The sequence below is a fragment of the Notothenia rossii genome (assembly GCF_949606895.1).
Source record: "Notothenia rossii genome assembly, chromosome: 5".
In the NCBI taxonomy this organism is placed as follows: domain Eukaryota; kingdom Metazoa; phylum Chordata; class Actinopteri; order Perciformes; family Nototheniidae; genus Notothenia; species Notothenia rossii.
The window spans coordinates 88,137,891-88,165,369 of record NC_136903.1 but is presented as its reverse complement, the minus strand read 5'-3'; the positions used below and the strand labels follow the sequence as shown (position 1 = coordinate 88,165,369).

The window sequence follows — 27,479 nt, the reverse complement described above, 5'->3', positions numbered from 1 at the left end:
CAAATCTCTTTTGTATGTCGGTTGGTGCTGGGGTTATGACCTGGCTCAAAAGGCCACAACAAAGAGGAGACACACCATATCCACATTTAACAAAAGATGTTTATTTAAGCAAAACATTCAAATCAACCAAATGAATTAAATGAATGAAGTGCAAAGCAAGTAAAGTATGAGGTGTGGATGTCAGTGGTATCAGTAGTGTAAATGCAGGGTGAGGATTGTATGGACATGTATGAGTGTGAGAGTGTTGAAGTGCACAAAGTGAAGCAATTGAAGAAACTCATAGCATGCTCAACAAAACCGGGGTGCCTGCAGGGAGAAGCAGAGCGAAGACAGAGAGGAGCAGAGGCTTTAAATAACTGCAGGGCACCAGACCCAGATGGCCTGAGTTACTGCAATCAAGGCAATCAAGGAGGCTGGATGCAGCACAGTCACACCCTCTCCAGATGAACCCACAAGGCAATTTGGTGTAGTTGGAGGAGGTGTAGTTGGTGGAGGTGTAGTTGGAGCAGGTGTAGTTGGAGGAGGTGTAGTTGTTATTGGTTCTGATGAAGTCAAAGAAAACATTTCTGTCAACACATATGGCAGCTCAGGTTGCAATTGTGCAATCCAAATCTCTTCGCTAGAACTTTACTTGATCATTAAATGATTTGGCTCTTTTACTTTGTTAAGAAAAAACAGGTTTAAACATCAAAGTAATACCTTCATTTTGTATTTGCATATTGCGATGGATGAGAATTCCCAGTTTGTATTGTACAAGTTAGGATCATAAACCTGTGTTTTTAATTTAAATTAGATTTTAAAGGTCCCCTATTTTACTGTTTTTCATCAATATATTATAGGTCTCAGTTATATACAGCACCTTTCTCTGATTGGCTGAAACACCAAACAGATCATTGCAGCATCCCATAATCCCCTCTGTTTCAGCCCTGTTTCAAAGTGCTGATTCTCTGTCTGTTACTTTAGATGAAAATAACGAGCCACTCCCCCCGCCCCTCTGAGAGACATTTGGTTAAAAAGAACTAGGGATGCACCGAATATTCGGCCACCGAAAATTATCGGCCGAAAATTGTTAAAAAGTATCACCGAATGTCAGAGAACAGGGTTACGTTGATCATACTCCGCATATTTGTCCGGGTGTTTTGATTTCAAGTGGTGGAGTAATCCCGAAGTGGTGAAAGTCTTTGCAGTTACACCCCCTCGAGAAATGTCAGCTGAACACGTTTTACAAATCGCAATCCGCGCCTCTCTCTCTGATATTTTTAAATATCTCCAAGCGGCAGACATGTTGGCTGTGAGCCAGCCGCGAGCATGGTGGCGCGCTGTGCTTGTCGCCGCGTTTTGATTACGTCATCACAACAACACGTTAGCTTACCAAACTTAAAGGTGCATTTGTTGTTGTTGAAGGCCTGGCTGTTACAGTCTTTATTTACACTACTTTGTTGTAGGCCTACTGGCCTAGATGTTTATGCAGTTTGAAAGCACCTTGGCTTTGTTCTGAATGCATTTTGTTGTAGTTATCCTACAGAGAAAAGAAAATGCTGAATAAATGTTTTATGGACCCATAATAGTGATTATTATTTAAGTTAAGTTTTGCCATAGTCATGTCTTTTTCCATAATCAGGTAGCTCAACAACATTGGTAAAACATGTATACATATATATATATATATATATATATATATATATATATATATATATATATATATTTCTATTAATAATTTTCGGCCTTTCAGCATTCGGTTTTCGGCCAACTGTTTCCTATTTTCGGTATCGGTTTCGGCCAAGAATTACCCATTCGGTGCATCCCTAAAAAGAACTCAATGGTGCTCTAGCAGGAGTCTCTTTACACAGAGGGGACACATGTTTATGTATGAAAGACATGAACATGTGGATGTTGCTAAATAGGTGACCTTTAAAAACCATATAAAATCTCCATAGTGTGTCGGTTGGTGCTGGGGTTCAAAGTGCCTTCTATAGTTGTATATGAACATTACTATCTGTATGTGTTGACTGTGTGCATGCACATTTACCTTCACAAATTACACCAGCATCTTTGCTGTGATCACAGTTGTGGATTCCTATTCCACGATTAATACAGGCCTCAAGTGATGGCTCGTTCCCTGAGCACAGAAGATCATCTAACAAAATGGTTCCAGTACCCGGTCCAAAAATGCTTCCATTCTCCGCTTTTAAAGCCAGGCCACAACCCAGCTGTCGACAAACCACCTGAGCACCGTTCAGATCCCAAAGGTCGTCACACACTGTTCCCCACATGCTGTTGAGAAAGATCTCCACTCTGCCGGAGCAGGACTTGGTGGAGCCGACCAGCCTCACTGGAGGATTTGGTGGAGAAGGTGTAGTTGCTGCGGCAGTTCCTGGATAAAGTGGAAGAACAATATCCGTTAACCCACATTGCTACATGTGGTGGAAATTCCACACTTAATCACCTTCTGGTAAGAAAAGAACAAATATACAAGCTTAGACCAAAGTCGTGTTATTTAATTTAGAGTTATAGCAGGGGTGTCCAAACTTTTTTCACTGCGGGCCAAAATATTCGAAGGGCTTGGCCACTCACTAGAGGTCAGGTTTATAGCCTCATAAGTGAAGTTATAAGTTAGAAAAATCCATCAAATGTGTATAAATGATGCTTGATGATACACCAGCCTACATGACAGCTTTCCATAGGGTTTCATTTATTCTGTTAGCAGCTCATTCTTTAAAACAGAGGCCTTAGATTGCTTATCATAGGAGGAAATCGGAAGGGTATATTTCAAGGTTGTTATATAAATAAGTTATAACTTTTTTTTCTTATCAACTTAGATTCGTTAGAACATATTTTCAACTTGAATTGACTGAAATTAGGCTTTTAAGAAGTACAATACAAGGCCAGCTCAAGTTTAATTTGTGGGCCGCTTTCCATTATACTTTTTAAATTAGCTGAGGGCCGATTCAAAATGGCCCACGGGCCGTAGTTTGGACTCCCCTGAGTTATAGCATTTAACAGAATCAATCTTTTTCCAGCTGGAACGACAGATAACCTGAACCACTGATGTGATAAGATCTGACCACGTTACACAGGAAAGCAATGACTGTATACAGGGAAGAGACACAGGAAGAGGATTCATTCAGCATTACAGTCTTAAGAAAGCTGGGGTGGATCAAAGTCAAAAGTCAAAGTCCGCTTTATTGTCAAAATTACTACTTGTGTTATACATCCAGAAATCTCGAGATACCGTTTCCCACAGTCCCACAGTGTGACATATATACATAAAACCAAACAAAAAGGGCCAAGATAAACGGGGTATTCAATTAAAAATGTTAATAGTATATTTAAAATATAGTATAGTATTTAAAGTATAGTATATTAATTACAACCCTACCCTCCAAATGCCTGACAAAGATCAAGGCGACACCCTTCGGTCTGAGAACATGTTGTAGTTAGGAAACCTATTGAATTATTATAAATTCCCATCTTGCTACTGAGGTTGGAATTACTTAGCAAAAGCCCAATTGTTCAATGTCATCTATTAGGTTGCACTGTGGGGCCTTGAAGGAAATCCAGCCCGGAATTAGTCAGCTGCCTCGTTGACTAGAGAATACAGCGATAACTTCTTATTATTCTCAAATAAATGAATATTTAGTCAGGAAGTCCTAAGTTGCAAACAGAATGGGCATTTTTTTAATCTGTTGTTCATTCACTCTGATGAGATTTAGAAAGCACAGACATCATTGTGTTTTTGAGTATGAGTATAAAGCAATATTGGCAAGAAGAAACCAATCACCATTATTTACAGGTTCGTTCTTAGTTACTAGCTGGAAAAACAAAAAAGCTATCAGAGATTTATTTACTACAGCTAAAAGGATAATAAACATTTGACAAAAATAAGACAAAAGAGAAGAAACTCAACTTATTGATTGTTGATATTCATTTGTCATCCTCTGCTGAGCCAAGGAGTTTTGTTTTTTGGTTTATTACCTTAGTTTTTACATAAAAAATGCATGGTTATTCTGAATAAAGACCAAAAGCTTGAAGCAAAAAGGCTTTGGTTTTTAGCTTTAATAAATGAACCTATAACTCAATTGTTTTGCCACTTGGAATTTGTTGTAATGCCAAAACAAGGAGCTAAAAGACTCTAGAAATGTTCCATGAACCTTGAGAGAAAGGAGAGGACTGGGTAATTCTCAGATGATCCTTTTGACTGTAAAGCAATTGATCCGTAAAGGAAAGATATTAAAAATACTTTACCTGTCCATCCTAAAAATGTCTGCATTAGCAGGACTAGCATCAAACCGGACCTCATCCTCATCATGGACCACAACCTGAAGATAAGACCAACACTTTCTGAAAAGGACAAAAGAGATATTTGAACAAAGTGCATCAAACCTACTGGCTTCCTCAATCGTGGACTTTTATGCAAATTAAAATTCATTCAGTAACCCAATCTTTCTATCACTCATAAATATTCAGGTCAGAAATCAGATGAGTTTAAAAAACGGTTGATTTTCAGAATCCTTACTTTCCTTCTTTGCGGTGGCTGTGACTATGATTTAAAAAGTCACTTTTAACCCTCAAAGTTTAGTTTAGATTAGTTTATTTGTTTATAGTGTCATGGACATTCCCCATTGATCAACTGTCACAAAAAACGGCAGCTTTAACCAACATTGCTAATTTCCAGCTGTTGTCCCCGGCCAGTTGATAATGGACGCCTTTTTAAAATCACAACACATCAACAGCATTAGTTATAAAGAAAGGATGAAAGACAAGTAGATAGAGGAGAAAGGATAACATTTGCCATTTGGGTTGTACAATGAAACATCCAAGGTAAACACTTTATACAAATAAGTACTGTTCTGCTATTAATCTCCACTGCCTCTATCGTGCTAGTCATCATCATTGTCTTACCTTTTCCAGTTGAGACAGGCTTTCGTCCTCGGAGGATGACTGGTAGTGTCAGGTAAGAGAGCAGCTGTGAACTCTTTGCTGCGTCCCTCGATTCCTTTAATAGTAGCCAGAAGCAAATCAGTTATGTAAAACAATGATGATGAAATCATGATCATTCTCTTATAACACTAATTCGTCATGCAACCCTTACAAATTGGGCAGGGACAGGTTTGGGTGTGAATGGCAATGATAATTAGATTGTGATTCATGGCTCTGGTTTTAACGTACATCTTTTGTGATCCAATGTGGCCACATTCTGGACCTTGTTTGCTCGACTGGACTAAACCTTCACCCTCTGTCTGGCTCAGACCTCTTCCTCTCCGACCACTTAGCCATCACCATGACCATCAACATTCCCACCCCACCACCAAAGCAAAAACGCAAAATCAACTTCCGTAAATTAAGCTGTGTTTCAGCTACCTCGCTCTCATCCTCCCTCTCTGAAAAAATATCAACCACTCCCTTTGTGGACCTCCATAGTCCCTCTGATCTCACTGACTACTACAAAAACATTCTGTCCCCCTGCCTTGACCAACTTGCACCCATAAAAACCAAAACAGTTTCCTTCACCCACTCTGCTCCCTGGTTCACCCCTGAACTCCGTCCGATGAAAACCCGTACCCGGCAACTTGAAAGACTCCGCAATAAAACAGGTCTCACAATTCATTCTCAAACCTACAAAGACCACCTACTGCAATATAAAGATGCCCTCTCCCATGCCCATACCACCTACTACTCTCAGTTAATCCACTCTGGCTCCGGAAACCCAAAAACACTCTTCTCGACTGTGGCTGCGAGGGAGTGCGGTCGTCTTTCAACCAGAAGGTTGTGGGTTCGATCCCAGCCCATGCAGTCAACATGTCGACGTATCCTTGGGCAAGATACTTAACCCTGAGTTGCTCCCGATGGCATGGCCAACAGTGTGTGAATGTGTGTGAATGTTAGGTCCTAGAGTAAGGTACACTGCTCTGTATGAATGGGTGAATGACATGTAGTATGTAAAGTGCTTTGAGGGGTCTTAAAGACTGGATAAAGCGCTATATAAGTACAGTCCATTTACCATTTACCATTCTCCACAATAAACAAACTCCTCAGCCCCCTGGACCACCACTCAGTCATTCACAGCAGACAAATGCAGCTCTTTTCTCACATTTCTTCAAAGCAAAATAGACAACATTTACAGCAGCTTAACCACTACCACACCAGCTCTCCCTCAAGACACCCGCCCCCCCTTATCCTGCCAACCCCTGTCCCAGTTCTCCCCTGTCTCCCCTACTGACCTCTCTGATCTCCTCACAGGAATGAAAACTGCCACCTGCACCCTGGACCCCATCCCCTCCAGCTTTGTTAAGGCCTGCCTTCCTACTCTCTCTCCACTCATCACTGCAGCAATCAACTCCTCCCTGTCTTCTGGCGCCATCCCACCGTCCCTCAAAATAGCTGCTATCACCCCTATTCTGAAAAAACCCGGACTAAACCCTGACAACCCTAATAACTTCAGACCAATCTCGAACCTACCCTTTCTGTCAAAAGTTCTGGAACGCGCTATAGCGTCACAACTTAAGCATCAACTCTCTGCTAATAACCTCTATGAAACTTTTCAATCCGGATTCCGCTCAAACCACAGTCCCGTAACCGCACTCCTCAAAATTGCAAATGACCTTTTCCTCTCCTCCGATGCTGGTAACCTCCTCCTTGACCTCAGCGCTGCCTTCGACACCATCAATCACTCCATCCTCCTCACCCGTCTTGAAACCACCTTCAACATCACCGGCACTGCCCTCTCTTGGTTCATTTCATACCTCTCTGACAGAAACCAGTTCATTCTACATCCATAACTGCAAATCCCCCACCGCTCCTCTCCCCCAAGGTGTCCCTCAAGGTTCAGTTCTCGGCCCCCTCCTCTTCATCCTCTACCTGCTTCCCCTTGGTCACATAATCCGCCGTCATGGACTTCAATTCCACTGCTTTGCCGATGACATCCAGCTTCTCATCTCCACCAAGTCCATCTCCACTGCTACCCACTCCATCCTGACAAACTGCATCACTGAAATAAAATCCTGGCTCCAACTTAACTTCCTGAAACTCAACTGCGATAAATCTGAAATAATAATCATTGGACAAAAAAAGCTCACCACACCTATCCATAACTTCACCCTCAACATAGACGGCTTCCCAGTTCAAACCTCCCCTCACATCCGGAACCTAGGCATCATATTTGACCAAACCCTCTCCTACAACAGATACATCAAACAGATCACAGAGACAGCTTTCTTCCACCTCAAAAACATCGCCCGTCTACGTCCATCCCTCTCTCCCACTGCTGCCGAAACCCTCATCCACGCCTTCATCACCTCCCGTCTGGACTATTGCAATAGCCTCCTCTATGGTTCACCTGCAAAAACCCTCAACAAACTTCAATATATCCAGAACTCCGACCGCCAGTCTACTCACCCACACCCGAATCCGTGAACACATTACACCCGTCCTCATCAAGCTCCACTGGTTCCCCATCCCCCAGAGAATTCAGTACAAGATCCTCCTGATGTCATACAAAGCCCTCCATAACCTGGCCCCATCCTACCTGACTGACCTCCTCCACAGACACACTCCCACTCGCTCCCTCCGCTCTGCCGCTGCCAACCTCCCCCCCCCCCCACCCGGACCAACCTCAAGTCTTGGGGCGACAGAGCCTTCTCCGTTGCTGCACCCACCCTCTGGAACTCACTACCCCAATCCATCAGAGATTCTTCCTCCCTCACAGCATTCAAAACATCACTCAAAACCCACCTGTTCAACACTGCATTCAACTTCTGACCCCCCCCTCCCCCCATTTTCTGTTTATCTCTTTTTGTATTTCTTTGTTTTTTTTTGTTGCCTTTTCTTAATTCTCTGTCAAAGCGTCTTTGAGTTTCATGTAAAGCGCTATAAAAGTCCCATGTATTATTATTATTATTATTAATTACCAGCTGACGTATCCAAGTACGTGTTTGTATTGGAGAGATCCGATCGCTTGATCACATTCATTCAAAAATATGTTTAACATGTTCATTCAAATGCTCAACGTTTCAATGTGATATCTTGCTACACAGTTACTTTATCACTTTAAACACTTTTTTTGTAATATTATGTTATCTTCTTATCCTATTTGGTATACCCTAACCCTATGGCTGGCGTCTCCCTTAGGGATAAGGTGAGAAGTTCAGTCATCCGGGAGGGATTCGGAGTTGAACCGCTCCTCCTTCGCGTTGAAAGGAGCCAGTTGAGGTGGTTCGGGCACCTAGTTAGGATGCCACCTGGGCGCCTCCCTAGGGAGGTGTTCCAGGCACGTCCAGCTGGAAGAGACCGAGGGGTAGACCTAGGACCAGGTGGAGGGATTATATCTCTTCGCTGGCCTGGGAGCGCCTCGGGATCCCCCAGTCAGAGCTGGTTGATTGTTGCGTGAATCCTGTTTTTAACTCTGACCTGTTGCTGCTATAAAAACCTGAATTTCCCCAAGGGGATAAATAGAGTTTCATCTTATCTTATTTTCACACGTACAGAATCATTTTGAGTGTATGTTGCTATCTTTAAACAATAAAGGTACAGAATCAGAATAGAAAAAAGTACATTTGCAAGCCAAGGGCGGGGGATTTATTGGACAAGGACAAGTCAGCTGGTTTTACAGTATGCTATGGAAGAAGTGTGGAATTCAGCCATTTTGAAGCAATAACAGCAAACAGGCTTGTTTTAATTGAGAGGTAAGGCCCAACTCGCAGTGATCTGATTGGCCGAGGCAGAGTGAAGTGCACCTGCTGGAGTTTGTTGTTCAACCAAAGCGTTGATGTAAGAAGGGCCGGATCCCTTTACAGGACTTTAAGCCAATACCAGTGTCTTGAAGCTAATTTGGGAAGATCAGATAAGATAGGAAGTACTCTATCAATCCCAATTTGGGCATTGTACATAAGAGAAATTAAAAGACGAGAAATAAACAATCCAAAATGTAAACATCTCAAATAGAAATAAAATATACATGTGGAAATACACATTTACAGTAACAAAATACAAAGCAGGATATATATATATATATCCTGATATATATAGATATATATATTTAATGTATATATATACATTAAGTGTGTAAGGAATGGAATTGTAATATTAAATTGAATATAAATGTGAATTGTACAGTGTCTAAGTTTAAGTCCAGTTATCAAGAGAAGCCATTGGTAACTTGCCATGAGGGAGTTGCAGTAGTCAAAGCATGAGATGATGAATGGTAATGGTGAATTAACTGTATTTATATAGCGCTTTATGCAGTCTTCATGATCCCTCAAAGAGCTTCACATTTACAAGTCACCATTCACACCCCAATCAAACAGAGCGATGTATGAACAAAGCAAACATTCACGCAGATTTAAACACAACTGGCCCAACCATTGGGTTAAACTTGGAGTTAAGTATATCATCAACATATTGATTTCAGGAGCTCGAATCGAAACTCAAGACCCTTCGATTGAAACAGAGCCACACTACCTTACAGCCACATTTTGCGAACCTGAACGACAACCTGTGTTATTTTCTGGGTCAGTCGAGGAACCGTCCTCCTGATGAAGTAACGAGTGTATCTTGCACACCCAGATTCCTTGGAGTTTGAGGGTAGGAAACAACAGATGTTGATAGAAAGGTCCTGGATGGCAGAGTCCTTCATTGGAAGAAATAGCAGTTTGGTCTTGTTGAGGTTGAGTTTCGGACGTAGCGATAAAAAGCTGTTGATATGTTGACTGTAGACTGCTTTATGTGCTCTTTTCTTGTACTGCTGATGTTTTACATGTAACAGACTTTGTTTTAGATCATTCAATATTAAATTTGACGCTTACTGAAAAAAAGTCAATATTGAAATCAACCAGAAACATTTCCTTTGATCTGGCAGACTAAAAAGATTAAATACGTGTTTTGCCAACTTTTGACACAGCAAAGTTTCCATTTGAATCTTATGAAATAGTTCAACATTTTGACTTGGGACAGCATAATCCAAGCGTGTTAAAGTAGGCAACATTTATCAGATGAGTTTAAACGTGTTACATTGTGTTTACCATCCAACCCAGAGTGAATATGTAAATATGGAAAGCACTTGATTTTACGTCGCTATCTGTCAGAGGGCCATTGTGATAACAGTAAGATTTAAAATATTGTAATCAAACTTCAGGAGAGACTTGCTGTTCTCTGCATATGATGGAACAAAATAGTGCGTATATTGTCATCGGCATTCAGCTATAATTAGTTTAAAACATTTTGTTGAAAATCTTGAATGGTCGCGTCCTTAAATGTATTGTCTTCTAAAAAGCTCTTGTTAAAGTAATTAATGTATTCATCAACAGTGCCAATTAAGTGTAGGCTACCTGCCCAGACATCAGACTAATTACATGGGTGTGCTTTATGGAGGAATATTATTTGGTCAGCCAGTAATCAAGATGCTTTGTGGACCATACAATTTGTGAACAAGAGATACTGACTGCACCTTAGTACGTCTGAATGACATTGTCAACAAGTAGCATAACAACATTATCTGCATAATAATAATTGGACCCACTCCCTACTCTACAAAGTCAAGCTACTTTCATTTTTTGCGCCATGAATGGTTTAAAGTTATCCAACAGCAACATGACTGACTGACAGAGTGGTTGATATTGATTTTTAAACTATTGAATACAATGGTATTGTGCCGTTATAAATTAAATTAAACTAAAACTCTCAATCCTTTCTGATCTTTTGACCAGTTGTCATTTTATGCATACAAATAATCCCAAATTTGGGAGTTATTTGAAAATAACAAATAAATACATATAAATTGTAAAATCACAGAAACTCCACATGTTGCAGTAGTCTCTAATGTTTACCAGTCATGGATTAACTCATTTCAATGGGGGGGAAAAGCCGGGGTTCCATCTGAAAAAAATTAAAATGAAATAAAAATAAAATGCTTTGCGTGGCTGTGTCTTTAGTTGTAAGCCCAGTGGCGATCTGTTCATCTGTCATCGTGATCATACAATAATGCCATCGAAAATAATATGCTACATTACAGTACAACTACTTCTGGGTATTCTGTGTGTCATTCAAGCTCGGCTCTGTAAAGGCTTCTCAATTCTCTAATTTCCCCTCCTCGAGTCCTATCCTCGACTCCTATCCTCGAGACTTAGTCCCGCCCACAGGAGATGCGAGCGGAGGACTTAGGAGGGGAACCTATAACAGAGAGGAGGGGAAGCAGCAGGCGGTTAGAGAAATGAGAAATCCTCTCCTCTGAGCGGTCATTTTAAAGAGACGTCCATTACTGATGACAGGAGGCACAGCAGCCCTCTGTCTGATGTACAGATGTGTTATATATTTACTTTTAATTAATTCACAGTGTGGTATAATGAGACAATAACAGGCTACAGATGCGGACATACACACAAACATATTTATATAAATATACAATTTCAGAATCAAACAAGTATGAGAGCACTCTCATAATAACTTAACACAATCAGAGACAGGATATATTTGTATTTGTATTCTATTTTATCTTTATGTTTTACCTTGTGTGAATCCGGTTTTTTCACTCTGACCCTGTTTCTGCTAAAACACCTGCATTTCCCCACAGGGATGAATAAAGTTCAATCTTATATTATCTTATCTTAAATGTTATGTGGGCTAGTTATTGACTGAACAACCAGATTTCAAGTTTTCAAGAAGTTAAATGACATACATCGGGATAAAATAAGTTTAGAAATTCTATAACAGAAAATACAATTACAGGTAAGACAGGACAATCTTGTTGTTGTTTAGCTCACACAGAACCATCTTTAATCATAGCCTACACAATGCAGTGACAGGTAGGACATCAGAGGGTGTGTCGTAGATGAGTTACCTTAAAGTGGACCTATCATGCTATATTTTAATAATATATAGTAGGGCCATACCTATATAAGGTATATTTATACGTTTTATTTTTTCAAAATACCTAACACATCATGCATTTTATCCATTCCTCATTTCGCTCAATTTAACACTGCCTTTCATGCTCGGATTCAGTAAGAACAGCACCATCTGGTGACATGAAATATGTACTACAGCGTCTGTAGCGCTTTCGAACGGCAATGTCCGTGGCTGTCTCCTCCTGATTGGTGGAGTTGGCCCAATAGCCGTAGCGCCACTTCTGTGACGTCACAGAAGTGTTCAAATCTGGATCAGTCTGTATCAGATCCGTTGCAGCCCCTTTTTAAGAGATTTGGGTATGGAGGAAAATAGAGAGGGTTGTGTTTTCTGACACTTGGTGAGTTCCCTGGAACACCGGGGACACATATTCATGTATAAAAGACATACAAAAGTGCATTTTGCATGATAGGTCCCCTTTAACACTCAGGTCATTAGAATACAAATATTATATCATATACACCAACTGAAGTTGGATTGGATTGGTATTCGAAGTAAAAAGATTATATTGTTGTAAAACTGCAAACGGCTTAAAATTGCTCCGCAGGAAACACACTACGAGCAGAAAGACAGACGGCTAGTCATGGTACTAATATTATCCTCTATGAACAAATGAATATATCAAAATCAGGGCTTACAACTATTGATAATAAAATCAAGGAGACTAATTCTACATGAGATTAAAAATGATTGGAATCATACATCGGAATAAATACATCATCATCGGCTCACTCAATTAACATTTTACAATTATCCCCTAAGGTCCAAAATGAAAAGGAAAAAGGAAATGTAACTTTAGTTTATATCTTCCATGCAGTGGCAGCCGGCCCATAGGGGCGCTAGGGGCGCCGCCCCACCTCTTCCCAGATTACAAATTAAAATTAAAAAATATATATATAAAATTTAATTTTTTTTAAATATATATTTTTAATTTTAATTTTTAATGAACAAGGTAAATATTATATAGTTGGTATCAGTAAAATGTATAATCTACAATAAAATCTCGTTTAAAATGGTGTTACGATGTCTAAAGTTACTGATAAATCACATGTTTCCTGCCTGGCCTTGCCCGTGTATCATTACCCTCTCTCATCTGGGCGCTAAGAGAGGAGCCCTCAACCAGTGCAGCAGCAGCCACTAGCTGACTGTTGCTATCTGTAAGCTATGGCTCCGAAACATAATTTCAGCCAATCAGCGTCGTCAAATCTGATGATCACCGGGCACCGATGTCAGCGCCCGGTGCAGGGTTATGGCTAGAAAGGATCCGTCTTGTGTAAAACTCTCGCGAGAGTTTGCGAGTCACGTGGCTGCATGTTTACGTTTGACAGGCAGCCTTTCAGTTACGATCGTTAACATCAGTGGGCCACAGCAAATGATGGTGAGAAGCTAAACTATCTATTAATTATGTCAATGACAGGGAGTGTGATTGTAACTGTGTGTGTGACTAGCTGGATGCAAAGAGGTAAACACTGTCTTTTGTTTCCCATGCTTGCTCTTCAAACAGCCGGGGACAGATACCATGTGCCCGTGCTAAATAATCACACACACACACACACACACACACACACACACACACACACACACACACACACACACACACACACACACACACACACACACACACACACACACACACACACACACACACACACACACACACACACACACACACACACACACACACCCCCACCCACCCCCCCACACACACATACACACACACACATTATTGTAGTTGTGTTTTGACAGCATCCATCAAACTAGATGTTTTGCCTTAATGGTCTGTCTTCTAATATTTCTGTGTTTCTGAACCAAGTCTGTGTCTTCATATAATGTTCGTATAACTTTGTTTCCCATGGCCCCTTATTGGAGAACACCCAGCTAATAACCTAGCAACCAAGCTTCAGCTTGCGGCAGTCAGAAACTCATGTATCTTCGAATCTACTTACAAATTACTATGGGGAAGTGTCAGTTCAACCGTATTTGGTTGGAAAACATCTAATTTAGTGCTTGGTTGAAACCAGTGGAGGGGAACGTGTTTGAAGCCCGCCGCACCATTTGCAAAAGAAATATGCATTTGTTTTGCTCGTGCAGCATTAGCTAGTGGAGCGTTAGCTAGTGCAGCAGTAAGAACCCTGTTTTGTGTAGTGCAGGGACAGGTTTGGGTGTGAATGGCAATGATAATTGGATTGTGATTCATGGCTCTGGTTTTAACGTACATCTTTTGTGATCCAATTACCAGCTGACGTATCCAGGTACGTGTTTGTATTGGAGATATCCGATCGCTTGATCACATTCATTCAAAAATATATTTAACATGTTCATTCAAATGCTCAACGTTTCAATGTGATATCTTGCTACACAGTTACTTTATCACTTTAAACACTTTTTTTGTAATATTATGTTATCTTCTTATCCTATTTGGTATACCCTAACCCTATGGCTGGCGTCTCCTTTAGGCAGCGACGTGCAGTCAGGGGAGGCAGGGGAGGCAGAGCCTCACCTGTCATACTCCAATGTAACGGAAAAACAACTAAAGAAAAACTAAATAGTAATAATAATAAAATGTTTCCACTGATCTGTGATGTAAGTGTGATTTATGTATGATTCCAATCGCTTTTTAAAGTCAAAATCAGCAAATTTGCAGAGCTCCGCTACAACTACGGGTAGCGATGAGAAGTGAGGCAGGGACGAGTTCTGTCTCTCGTAAGCCCACAGTAACTTGCTGGAGCACGGGCACTAATTTAGCGCGGGCACTTATTTTGTGAGCGCGCTCAAGCCAGTTACTGTGGGCTGAGGTGAGGCACAGATGAACTCTGCCTCACCTCAGAATGTGTCACCCCACAGAAACTGGCTGGAAAGCGGGCCCTAAGCTCATGCCTGTTACCATCTCACTGTATGTCACCAATGTAATGTTTGTAGATCCCATTATTAAATGTATCCTCGCCGTCCATAGTCTCTAAATAACTTATTTAACGTATATATGATATTTAGGCTCGCTGGTCTCATCATATAACGGCAATGAAAAAAGCAGCAGGCGAGGCAGCCATAACCTCTGCCGCACTGAAGGGGGCGCACGTGAACCCACAGGTTCTTGTTGCTACTGTTATTCTACGCAGAGACGAGACGCAAACAACAAACTAGACTTTGGAAATTACAGGAAGATAAGCAGGACTTTTACAACAAACTAATAGAGATTGTTGTCCAGAAGGAGAGCACGGACTTAATCTTCAAGTCAAGGTAAGACCACAATTGTAATGAAAATGGGATCTTACTAAGAAAGAACAATCCAATATTTAGATGTTGGGTATCCTTTTGTTGAACGGTCTGTTTAAAATGAATCGAAGCATCAGACTAAAAAAGCTTTTGAAAATAACAGAATATTTTGATTAAGGTCAAAATATAATATTTGTAAATCTGACTCAGTGCCTCACCAACCATGAACCTCACTGCACGTCACCGCACGTCACTGCCCTTAGGGATAAGGTGAGAAGTTCATTCATCCGGGAGGGACTCGGAGTTGAACCGCTCCTCCTTCATGTTGAAAGGAGCCGGTTGAGGTGGTTCGGGCACCTAGTAAGGATGCCACCTTGGCGCCTCCCTAGGGAGCTGTTCCAGGCACGTCCAGCTGGGAAGAGACCAGACTACACTGACAGTCAGCAGCCGTGCTAACCTGCTAACATGCTAATATAGAGTAAACTTTGTAGGCCTATATATTATAGGTGTGTGTGTTAGTATTGACCGTAAATCTCTCTCACACACACACACACACACACACACACACACACACTATTGTAGTTGTGTTTTGACAGCATCCATCAAACTAGATGTTTTGCCTTAATGGTCTGTTTTCTAATATTTATGTGTTTCTGAACCAAGTCTGTGTCTTCATATAATGTTCGTATAACTTTGTTTCCCCCGGCCCCTTATTGGAGAACACCCAGCTAATAACCTAGCCGCCAAGCTTCAGCTTGCGACAGTCAGAAACTCATGTATCTTCGAATCTACTTACAAATTACTATGGGGAAGTGTCAGTTCAACCGTATTTGGTTGGAAAACATCTAATTTAGTGCTTGGTTGAAACCAGTGGAGGGGAACGTGTTTGAAGCCCGCCGCACCATTTGCAAAAGAAATAAGCATTTGTTTTGCTCGTGCAGCATTAGCTAGTGGAGCGTTAGCTAGTGGAGCGTTAGCTAGTGCAGCAGCTCCTGCAACAACACCGGGGGACCTCCGGGCGACGTTTGGGTCTACGTCAACCCTAAAAGCGGAGGTGCTGTAGACGCTAAATACCGTAGCTAAACACCAATCATACAACAGCAACAATGAAATAGTGTAGCCAATTTAATTTAAGGGGTAATTTCTCAAAATGTTCCCTGTGTGGTTTATTCACCATTACAATACAGATACTATGTATAGCCCCACCTAAAATAATTTCCACCAGCCGCCACTGCTTCCACGTTACCAAGTTTAATTTATTACTCGAACGTGATTGGTCCAATGGTGACGGGATGGAGCTGATCTTGGCTGTCAACAGAGCGATATGTCCTTCTTCTGCAGTGCTGTGATGTGAGAGGGGATATAATGATTAGACACATTTAGGCAGTGTTAAGATATTCACTTTATGCTTCGTCTGCTCTCGAGAGACTCCACATGGCCCAACCCAGTCTCACGGCATTTCGTGTTATAGTCACAAAATTAATCTATTGATTCATGTTGACCAACACGATTGTCCCCTTTTTTTTTTGTGTCACATAGAACGATTTTCAAAGCAATGTATTTATATTGGTAGTATGTTTCGTGCCTGCACCAAATAATAACAAATTAGAAGGAACATTTTTTTTTAAAAATACAAATTTCAGTATTCTGAGACTCTGAGCCCCATTCTTTTCCTCAGGACGGCAAGAAAAGTCAGACATTATACAATTTAAATAAAAACCATAATCGTGGCTTAATATTGAGTAAGACATTTTTTTTATGAACCACACAGCTTCCGGTCTTCCAAGACCCGACCGAACAAAAAGACGTGGTGCAGGCACTACCAATCGCAATACATTGCTTTTAAAATCGTTCTGTGTGATACGAAAAAAAAGGGGGAAATCGTGTTGGTGATCGCGAATCAATAGATTACATTTATTTCGTGACTATAACACGAAATGCAGTGAGACTGGGTTGCATGGCCGTACTTTGTGTTGGTACTTCTGGTTAGCGTGAGTGCTATTACTTTGCATAGTGTTCCCAGCATTATCAACCTTTACTTGCCAAAGAAACCGTTTTTAAGCTTTTGTGAACTGTTATTAAGTTCTAACACTTTTTCAGGTGAAGAGATAACCATTTAGATTACCACTATAGAGATTAGTTTATCCGAATTATCCATATTTGGGAATTTAAGGTAATCTTTGGAGCTGTGTGAAGCTGCTGCCGGTCAGCTTGCATTATTTTAGCTAACTAGTTAGATAACGAATGCTAGCTCACTTGTAAAGTACATACACTGAACAAAAATATAAATGCAACACTTTTGTTTTTGCTCCCATTTTTCATGAGATGAACTCAAAGATCTAAAACATTTTCTACATACACAAAATAACCAGTTCTCTCAAATATTGTTCACAAATCTGAAAAGATCTGTGATGGTGAGCACTTCTCCTTTGCCGAGATAATCCATCCCACCTCACAGGTGTGGCATATCAAGATGCTGAATAGACAGCATGATTATTGCACAAGTGTGCCTTAGGCTGGCCGCAATAAAAGGCCACTCTGAAACGTGCAGTTTTGCTTTATTGGGGGGGTCTGGGGGGGGTCCGAAAACCAGTCAGTATCTGGTGTAAGGGTTAGGGTTAGGGTCTGGGGGGGTCCGAAAACCAGTCAGTATCTGGTGTGAGGGTTAGGATTAGGGTTAGGGTTGGGGTTAGGGTAATGTTGTGAATCGAGTGGCCCATGGTGGTGGTGGGGTTATGGTATGGGCAGGCGTATGTTATGGACGATGAACACAGGCCACTCGTTATCTGAATGCAATTTCTGAGTTTGATTCCTATCCAGTTCCTCGCACTGATGAACTCATTGATCGGTTGGGCAAATCAAAGTTTCTAACCACGATTGATCTATGCAAAGGCTACTGGCAGGTGCCGCTGACTCCACAGTCCCGTGAGTTAACAGCCTTCCGTACACCATGGGGTCTGTACTAGTTCTCCGTAATGCCGTTTGGACTCCACGGCGCTACGTTCCAAAGATTAATGGATCAGGTATTGTTGGGATTGTCAGATTTTGCTGCAGCATATTTTGATGATATTGTCATTCACAGTGCTACATGGGAGGATCATTTGGACTGTCTGAAAGCAGTCATTGGACGTCTAAAGGAGGCTGGATTGACTGTCAAACACTCAAAGTGCCAGTTTTGCAGGACTGAGACAGAATATCTTGGTTATTTGGCAACGGAGTCATCAAACACCAGACCCACAAACTACAAGCCATCCAGTTCTGTCAGCTTCCACAGACAAAGACCCAGCTAAAGTCATTCCTGGGAATGTCAGGTCGGTACCGTCGATTTGTGCCTAACTATTCCTCTCGTGCTGCTGTTGTTCTAACAGATATGACTAAGCGGATGGGCTCAACTTTGCTGCAGTGGAGTGAGGAGGCTGCTTTTAACGACCTCAAGGATGCACTGAGTAAGAACCCTGTTTTGTGTAGTCCTGATTTTGCTAAAGACTTCATATTGCAAACGGATGCTTCAGACAGAGGTTTTGGAGCGGTGCTTTTGCAGGGAGAGCCCAATGACCTTCACCCCGTGGCCTATATCAGCAGGAAACTGTTCCCAAGGGAGACTCGCTACTCAACCGTTGAGAAAGAATGCCTGGCAGTGGGCCCTGGACTCTCTCAAGTACTACCTCCTAGGAAGAGAGTTCATCCTACAAACTGATCATAAGGCCCTGAAGTGGATGGCAGGGATGAAGGAGGCCAACAGCCGCATCACCAGATGGTACCTGGCAATGCAGCCATATAACTTCACCATCCAGCACATTCCTGGCCGGGACAACACTCCTGCGGACTTCCTATCACGCTCTCATGGCGTGATTCCAGAAGGAGGGGAATGTGTGAGGGCTACAAGCCTCACAAACGAACACACATCCTAAAGGTTATGCTTTTGTTTACATCAGACATACACATTGATTTGAAACAGCTTTATTTCTGCTAGATTGAGTGCACGCAATCTTGCTTAGAATATATATTGTTAATTGTGTTGTGTGTAAACCTATTGTCAGTGTTTTACAGCTCACCTTGCTCCCGGCAAAAGGCTGAGCTGATGGAAAACACCTGCCTTTATAAATGTGTAAGCTAATTGGACTACGCCATTCCTCTCAAACCCTGAGGGTGTTTAAAGAGGCCACTCCCTTTTTAGAGCTTCTTCCCCCTGCATGCGACAATGGACTGGCCAGTAGGGCTATAAGTTCCTGCAGTGTGGAGATGACGGGGGTATGTGAGTTGCTCTTGGACAGAAGAGCACACAGGATGCCACCCATTTTTGTGATGTTTTGTTTATCCCTTAAATGCTAGATTGTGTCTGTTTTCATCTACACCTTTTTGTTTAAACCTAATTGATTTTATTACCCATCCTAAAATTGTACATAAACTGGATAAATAAAATCCTTATTTTTGCACCTCAACCTGCATTCCTGATTTTTGCGTACCCTGGTCCTTCACAATCATAAATACACAAACAACAATGAATACAGGTTGTTTACCCAAATCTCCCGCTGGTCCAAACAAAGTAGGAACAGCATCGTTCTTCAGTGCCCTACGCTGTACATATCCGGCATGAATCGCTGAAAGGTTCGGGAAGCTTTGTTTCGTGAAAAGCTGGCAGAGGGTGCAGCCATAGCTCTGGGCGTCAGTGTAGTCTGGTCTCCTTCCAGTTGGACGTGCCTGGAACAGCTCCCTAGGGAGGCGCCCAGGTGGCATCCTTACTAGGTGCCCGAACCACCTCAACCGGCTCCTTTCAACACGAAGGAGGAGCGGTTCAACTCCGAGTCCCTCCCGGATGAATGAACTTCTCACGTTATCCCTAAGGGCAGTGACGTGCGGTGACGTGCAGTGAGGTTCATGGTTGGTGAGGCACTGAGTCAGATTTACAAATATTATATTTTGACCTTAATCAAAATATTCTGTTATTTTCAAAAGCTTTTTTAGTCTGATGCTTCGATTCATTTTAAACAGACCGTTCAACAAAAGGATACCCAACATCTAAATATTGGATTGTTCTTTCTTAGTAAGATCCCATTTTCATTACAATTGTGGTCTTACCTTGACTTGAAGATTAAGTCCGTGCTCTCCTTCTGGACAACAATCTCTATTAGTTTGTTGTAAAAGTCCTGCTTATCTTCCTGTAATTTCCAAAGTCTAGTTTGTTGTTTGCGTCTCGTCTCTGCGTAGAATAACAGTAGCAACAAGAACCTGTGGGTTCACGTGCGCCCCCTTCAGTGCGGCAGAGGTTATGGCTGCCTCGCCTGCTGCTTTTTTCATTGCCGTTATATGATGAGACCAGCGAGCCTAAATATCATATATACGTTAAATAAGTTATTTAGAGACTATGGATGGCGAGGATACATTTAATAATGGGATCTACAAACATTACATTGGTGACATACAGTGAGATGGTAACAGGCATGAGCTTAGGGCCCGCTTTCCAGCCAGTTTCTGTGGGGTGACACATTCTGAGGTGAGGCAGAGCTCATCTGTGCCTCACCTCAGCCCACAGTAACTGGCTTGAGCGCGCTCACAAAATAAGTGCCCGCGCTAAATTAGTGCCCGTGCTCCAGCAAGTTACTGTGGGCTTACGAGAGACAGAACTCGTCCCTGCCTCACTTCTCATCGCTACCCGTAGTTGTATAGGAGCTCTGCAAATTTGCTGATTTTGACTTTAAAAAGCGATTGGAATCATACATAAATCACACTTACATCACAGATCAGTGGAAACATTTTATTATTATTACTATTTAGTTTTTCTTTAGTTGTTTTTCCGTTACATTGGAGTATGACAGGAGAGGCTCTGCCTCCCCTGCCTCCCCTGACTGCACGTCGCTGCCGAAAGGAGACGCCAGCCATAGGGTTAGGGTATACCAAATAGGATAAGAAGATAACATAATATTACAAAAAAAGTGTTTAAAGTGATAAAGTAACTGTGTAGCAAGATATCACATTGAAACGTTGAGCATTTGAATGAACATGTTAAATATATTTTTGAATGAATGTGATCAAGCGATCGGATATCTCCAATACAAACACGTACCTGGATACGTCAGCTGGTAATTGGATCACAAAAGATGTACGTTAAAACCAGAGCCATGAATGAAAATCCAATTCTCATTGCCATTCACACCCAAACCTGTCCCTGCCCAATTTGTAAGGGTTGCCTGACGAATTATTGTTCGAAGAGAATGATCATGATTTCATCATCATTTTTTTACATAACTGATTTGCTTCTGGCTACTATTAAAGGAATCGAGGGACGCAGCAAAGAGTTCACAGCTGCTCTCTTACCTGACACTACCAGGCATCCTCCGAGGACGAAAGCCTGTCTCAACTGGAAAAGGTAAGACAATGATGATGACTAGCACGATAGAGGCAGTGGAGATTAATAGCAGAACAGTACTTATTTGTATAAAGTGTTTACCTTGGATGTTTCATTTTACAACACAATGCTATCCTTTCGCCCGTATCTACTTGTCTTTCATCCTTTTTTTATAACTAATGCTGTTGATGTGTTGTGATTTTAAAAAGGTGTCTATTATTATCTGTCCGGGGACAACAGCTGGAAATGAGCAATGTTGGCTTAAGCCACATGTGTCAAACTCAAGGCCCGGGGGCCAAATCAGGCCCGTGGTGGATTTAATTTCGGCCCTCAGGATAATTTCTAATCACTATTAGATCTGGCCCGCCGGTATATTGCACGCACACCTTCACTCCATCCTGAGGGTCTCCTCAGCTCAGAGCCTGAGCCCAAACATTGATGACCTTGCACCCAAGATGAGATGCCAAGTATCTGAACTAGCATCACAGAGCAGCACACTGAGTTTAATGGATGTTTCCTTCTGCACTTTCTCTCTCACGACAACAGGGCATGTTTGGTTTTCTTTGAGGGGAATAGTTTTGTTGAAGCTGTTGTTGGCCTGTGGGAAAATGTAATCAGAAATGACTCTGGAAAAGCTGCAGATAGAGCCATAAGAAATGAATGAACTGATTATTTAATGTTTAATGTTGTTTTTATAGGCAATCATTTAAGCTTTGTTAGTTCCAGGTTTAATATGTGCAATAAGTTCATTTCAATAAGTTCTGCAATAAACATTGACCCAGTCCGGCCCTCCACTAGTACCCATTTTTTTTATTTTGGCCCACTGTGTATTTGAGTTTGACACCCCTGGCTTAAGCTAATGCCCCATTTACTGTTTTTTGTGACAGTTGATCAATGGGGAATGTCCATGACACTATAAACTAATAAACTAATCTAAACTAAACTTTGAGGGTTAAAAGTGACTTTTTAAATCATAATCACAGCCACCGCAAAGAAGGAAAGTAAGGATTCTGAAAATCAACCGTTTTTTTAAACTCATCTGATTTCTGACCTGAATATTTATGAGTGATAGAAAGATTGGGTTACTGAATTAATTTGCATAAAAGTCAACGATTGAGGAAGCCAGTAGGTTTGATGCACTTTGTTCAAATATCTCTTTTGTCCTTTTCAGAAAGTGTTGGTCTTATCTTCAGGTTGTGGTCCATGATGAGGATGAGGTCCGGTTTGATGCTAGTCCTGCTAATGCAGACATTTTTAGGATGGACAGGTAAAGTATTTTTAATATCTTTCCTTTACGGATCAATTGCTTTACAGTCAAAAGGATCATCTGAGAATTACCCAGTCCTCTCCTTTCTCTCAAGGTTCATGGAACATTTCTAGAGTCTTTTAGCTCCTTGTTTTGGCATTACAACAAATTCCAAGTGGCAAAACAAATGAGTTATAGGTTCATTTATTAAAGCTAAAAACCAAAGCCTTTTTGCTTCAAGCTTTTGGTCTTTATTCAGAATAACCATGCATTTTTTATGTAAAAACTAAGGTAATAAACCAAAAAACAAAACTCCTTGGCTCAGCAGAGGATGACAAATGAATATCAACAATCAATAAGTTGAGTTTCTTCTCTTTTGTCTTATTTTTGTCAAATGTTTATTATCCTTTTAGCTGTAGTAAATAAATCTCTGATAGCTTTTTTGTTTTTCCAGCTAGTAACTAAGAACGAACCTGTAAATAATGGTGATTGGTTTCTTCTTGCCAATATTGCTTTATACTCATACTCAAAAACACAATGATGTCTGTGCTTTCTAAATCTCATCAGAGTGAATGAACAACAGATTAAAAAAATGCCCATTCTGTTTGCAACTTAGGACTTCCTGACTAAATATTCATTTATTTGAGAATAATAAGAAGTTATCGCTGTATTCTCTAGTCAACGAGGCAGCTGACCAATTCCGGGCTGGATTTCCTTCAAGGCCCCACAGTGCAACCTAATAGATGACATTGAACAATTGGGCTTTTGCTAAGTAATTCCAACCTCAGTAGTAAGATGGGAATTTATAATAATTCAATAGGTTTCCTAACTACAACATGTTCTCAGACCGAAGGGTGTCGCCTTGACCTTTGTCAGGCATTTGGAGGGTAGGGTTGTAATTAATATACTATACTTTAAATACTATACTATATTTTAAATATACTATTAACATTTTTAATTGAATACCCCGTTTATCTTGGCCCTTTTTGTTTGGTTTTATGTATATATGTCACACTGTGGGACTGTGGGAAACGGTATCTCGAGATTTCTGGATGTATGCAAGTAGTAATTTTGACAATAAAGCGGACTTTGACTTTTGACTTTGATCCACCCCAGCTTTCTTAAGACTGTAATGCTGAATGAATCCTCTTCCTGTGTCTCTTCCCTGTATACAGTCATTGCTTTCCTGTGTAACTTGGTCAGATCTTATCACATCAGTGGTTCAGGTTATCTGTCCTTCCAGCTGGAAAAAGATTGATTCTGTTAAATGCTATAACTCAGGGGAGTCCAAACTACGGCCCGTGGGCCATTTTGAATCGGCCCTCAGCTAATTTAAAAAGTATAATGGAAAGCGGCCCACAAATTAAACTTGAGCTGGCCTTGTATTGTACTTCTTAAAAGCCTAATTTCAGTCAATTCAAGTTGAAAATATGTTCTAACGAATCTAAGTTGATAAGAAAAAAAAGTTATAACTTATTTATATAACAACCTTGAAATATACCCTTCCGATTTCCTCCTATGATAAGCAATCTAAGGCCTCTGTTTTAAAGAATGAGCTGCTAACAGAATAAATGAAACCCTATGGAAAGCTGTCATGTAGGCTGGTGTATCATCAAGCATCATTTATACACATTTGATGGATTTTTCTAACTTATAACTTCACTTATGAGGCTATAAACCTGACCTCTAGTGAGTGGCCAAGCCCTTCGAATATTTTGGCCCGCAGTGAAAAAAGTTTGGACACCCCTGCTATAACTCTAAATTAAATAACACGACTTTGGTCTAAGCTTGTATATTTGTTCTTTTCTTACCAGAAGGTGATTAAGTGTGGAATTTCCACCACATGTAGCAATGTGGGTTAACGGATATTGTTCTTCCACTTTATCCAGGAACTGCCGCAGCAACTACACCTTCTCCACCAAATCCTCCAGTGAGGCTGGTCGGCTCCACCAAGTCCTGCTCCGGCAGAGTGGAGATCTTTCTCAACAGCATGTGGGGAACAGTGTGTGACGACCTTTGGGATCTGAACGGTGCTCAGGTGGTTTGTCGACAGCTGGGTTGTGGCCTGGCTTTAGAAGCGGAGAATGGATTACTTTTTGGACCGGGTACTGGACCCATTTTGTTAGATGATCTTCTGTGCTCAGGGAACGAGGCATCACTTGAGGACTGTGTTCATCGTGGAATAGGATCCCACAACTGTGAACATTACGAAGATGCTGGTGTAACTTGTGAAGGTAAATGTGCATGCACACAGTCAACACATACAGATAGTAATGTTCATATGCAACTATAGAAGGCACTTTGAACCCCAGCACCAACCGACACACTATGGAGATTTTATATGGTTTTTAAAGGTCACCTATTTAGCAACATCCACATGTTCATGTCTTTCATACATAAACATGTGTCCCCTCTGTGTAAAGAGACTCCTGCTAGAGCACCATTGAGTTCTTTTTAGGGATGCACCGAATGGGTAATTCTTGGCCGAAACCGATACCGAAAGGCCGAAAATGATTAATAGAAATATATATATATATATAATGTATACATTTTTTACCAATGTTGTTCAGCTTCCTGATTATGGAAAAAGACATGATTATGGCAAAACTTAACTTAAATAATAATCACTATTATGGGTCCATAAAACATTTATTCAGCACTTTTGAATGCATACAGTACATTCATTCCAAGTCAAGTGCATTTTCTTTTCTCTGTAGGATAACTACATCAAAGTGCATTCAGAACAAAGCCAAGGTGCTTTCAAACTGCATAAACATCTAGGCCAGTAGGCCTACAACAAAACAGTGTAAATAAAGACTGTAACAGCCAGGCCTTCAACAACAACAAATGCACCTATAAGTTTGGTAAGCTAACGTGTTGTTGTGATGACGTAATCAAAACGCGGCGACAAGCACGGCGCGCGACCATGCTCGCGGCTGGCTCACAGCCAACATGTCTGCCGCTTGGAGATATTTAAAAATATCAGAGAAAGAGGCAAGGATTGCGATTTGTAAAACGTGTTCAGCTGACATTTCTCGAGGGGGTGTAACTGCAAAGACTTTCACCACTTCGGGATTACTCCACCACTTGAAATCGAAACACCCGGACAAATATGCGGAGTATGATCAACGTAACCCTGTTCTCTGACATTCGGTGATATTTTTTAACAATTTTCGGCCGATAATTTTCGGTGGCCGAATATTCGGTGCATCCCTAGTTCTTTTTAACCAAATGTCTCTCAGAGGGGCGGGGAGAGTGGCTCGTTATTTTCATCTAAAGTAACAGACAGAGAATCAGCACTTTGAAACAGGGCTGAAACAGAGGGGATTATGGGTAATGCTGCAATGATCTGTTTGGTGTTTCAGCCAATCAGAGACAGGTGCTGTATATAACTGAGACCTATAATATATTGATGAAAAACAGTAAAATAGGGGACCTTTAAAATCTAATTTAAATTAAAAACACAGGTTTATGATCCTAACTTGTACAATACAAACTGGGAATTCTCATCCATCGCAATATGGAAATACAAAATGAAGGTATTACTTTATGTTTAAACCTGTTTTTTCTTAACAAAGTAAAAGCGCCAAATAATTTAATGATCAAGTAAAGTTCTAGCGAAGAGATTTGGATTGCACAATTGCAACCTGAGCTGCCATATGTGTTGACAGAAATGTTTTCTTTGACTTCATCAGAACCAATAACAACTACACCTCCTCCAACTACACCTGCTCCAACTACACCTCCACCAACTACACCTCCACCAACTACACCTCCTCCAACTACACCTGCTCCAACTACACCTCCACCAACTACACCTCCTCCAACTACACCTCCTCCAACTACACCTCCACCAACTACACCTCCACCAACTACACCTCCTCCACCTCCAGCTGCTGCTCGACCTCCACCAAATTGCCTTGTGGGTTCATCTGGAGAGGGTGTGACTGTGCTGCATCCAGCCTCCTTGATTGCCTTGATTGCAGTAACTCAGGCCATCTGGGTCTGGTGCCCTGCAGTTATTTAAAGCCTCTGCTCCTCTCTGTCTTCGCTCTGCTTCTCCCTGCAGGCACCCCTGTTTTGTTGAGCATGCTATGAGTTTCTTCAATTGCTTCACTTTGTGCACTTCAACACTCTCACACTCATACATGTCCATACAATCCTCACCCTGCATTTACACTACTGATACCACTGACATTCAAACCTCATACTTTACTTGCTTTGCACTTCATTAATTTAATTCATTTGGTTGATTTGAATGTTTTGCTTAAATAAACATATTTTGTTAAATGTGGATATGGTGTGTCTCCTCTTTGTTGTGGCCTTTTGAGCCAGGTCATAACCCCAGCACCAACCGACACACAAAAGAGATTTGTTATGGTTTTTAAAGGTCAGCTATTATGAAAAATCCACTTCTTCATGTCTTTTATACATAAACCTGTGTCCCCTGTTCTCCATGTCTCTTCTACATCAACATGTGTCCCCTCTTTTTCATGTCTCTTCTACATCAACATGTGTCCCCCCTTCTTCATGTCTTTTCTACATCAACATGTGTCCCCTCTTCTTCATGTCTCTTCTACATCAACATGTGTCCCCTCTTCTTCATGTCTCTTCTACATCAACATGTGTCCCCTCTTTTTCATGTCTCTTCTACATCAACATGTGTCCCCTCTTCTTCATGTCTCTTCTACATCAACATGTGTCCTCTCTTCTTCATGTCTCTTCTACATCAGCATGTGTCCCCTCTTCTTCATGTCTCTTCTACATCAACATGTGTCC

The 27,479-nt window shown here is 41.2% G+C and overlaps 2 protein-coding genes across 8 annotated transcripts; one reads left to right on the top strand and one right to left on the bottom strand.

Moving 5' to 3' along the window:
* Positions 1 to 81: 81 nt before the first annotated feature.
* LOC307040362 (scavenger receptor cysteine-rich domain-containing group B protein-like) lies at positions 82 to 20,203 on the bottom strand. The gene is made up of 5 exons (XM_079683122.1): positions 20,188 to 20,203; positions 4,903 to 4,996; positions 4,246 to 4,341; positions 2,030 to 2,374; positions 82 to 542 (listed from the first exon to the last, which is right to left on the bottom strand). The coding sequence occupies exons 3-5, from the start codon at positions 4,307 to 4,309 to the stop codon at positions 349 to 351; spliced, it is 603 nt and encodes a 200-aa protein (XP_079539248.1). The 5' UTR covers positions 4,310 to 4,341; positions 4,903 to 4,996; positions 20,188 to 20,203; the 3' UTR covers positions 82 to 348.
* LOC307040359 (uncharacterized protein) lies at positions 13,041 to 26,901 on the top strand. Of its 7 annotated transcripts, none has more exons than XM_079683115.1 (6): positions 13,041 to 13,273; positions 18,191 to 18,419; positions 21,382 to 21,475; positions 22,648 to 22,721; positions 24,590 to 24,934; positions 26,396 to 26,901. In XM_079683115.1, the coding sequence occupies exons 2-6, from the start codon at positions 18,413 to 18,415 to the stop codon at positions 26,725 to 26,727; spliced, it is 852 nt and encodes a 283-aa protein (XP_079539241.1). In that variant the 5' UTR covers positions 13,041 to 13,273; positions 18,191 to 18,412; the 3' UTR covers positions 26,728 to 26,901. The 7 variants fall into 7 exon arrangements, with proteins under 7 accessions (XP_079539241.1, XP_079539244.1, XP_079539239.1 ...); XM_079683114.1 differs by lacking the exon at positions 13,041 to 13,273 and adding an exon at positions 14,752 to 15,132; XM_079683116.1 differs by lacking the exon at positions 13,041 to 13,273 and adding an exon at positions 14,760 to 15,132 and having other exon boundaries at positions 22,626 to 22,721.
* Positions 26,902 to 27,479: the final 578 nt, after the last annotated feature.

What these genes read in the sequence shown, in the direction of transcription:
- LOC307040362 (XM_079683122.1), bottom strand. Translation starts at nt 4,309, where the DNA reads ATGATGAGGATGAGGTCCGGTTTGATGCTAGTCCTGCTAATGCAGACA. An exon ending in GACATTTTTAGGATGGACAG is followed by an intron (nt 2,375 to 4,245) that starts GTAAAGTATTTT and finishes CACTTTATCCAG; the next exon opens with GAACTGCCGCAGCAACTACA. An exon ending in TGCTGGTGTAATTTGTGAAG is followed by an intron (nt 543 to 2,029) that starts GTAAATGTGCAT and finishes TGACTTCATCAG; the next exon opens with AACCAATAACAACTACACCT.
- LOC307040359 (XM_079683113.1), top strand. Translation starts at nt 13,145, where the DNA reads ATGGCTAGAAAGGATCCGTCTTGTGTAAAACTCTCGCGAGAGTTTGCG. An exon ending in GTGGGCCACAGCAAATGATG is followed by an intron (nt 13,274 to 21,381) that starts GTGAGAAGCTAA and finishes CTACTATTAAAG; the next exon opens with GAATCGAGGGACGCAGCAAA. An exon ending in TGCTGGTGTAACTTGTGAAG is followed by an intron (nt 24,935 to 26,395) that starts GTAAATGTGCAT and finishes TGACTTCATCAG; the next exon opens with AACCAATAACAACTACACCT.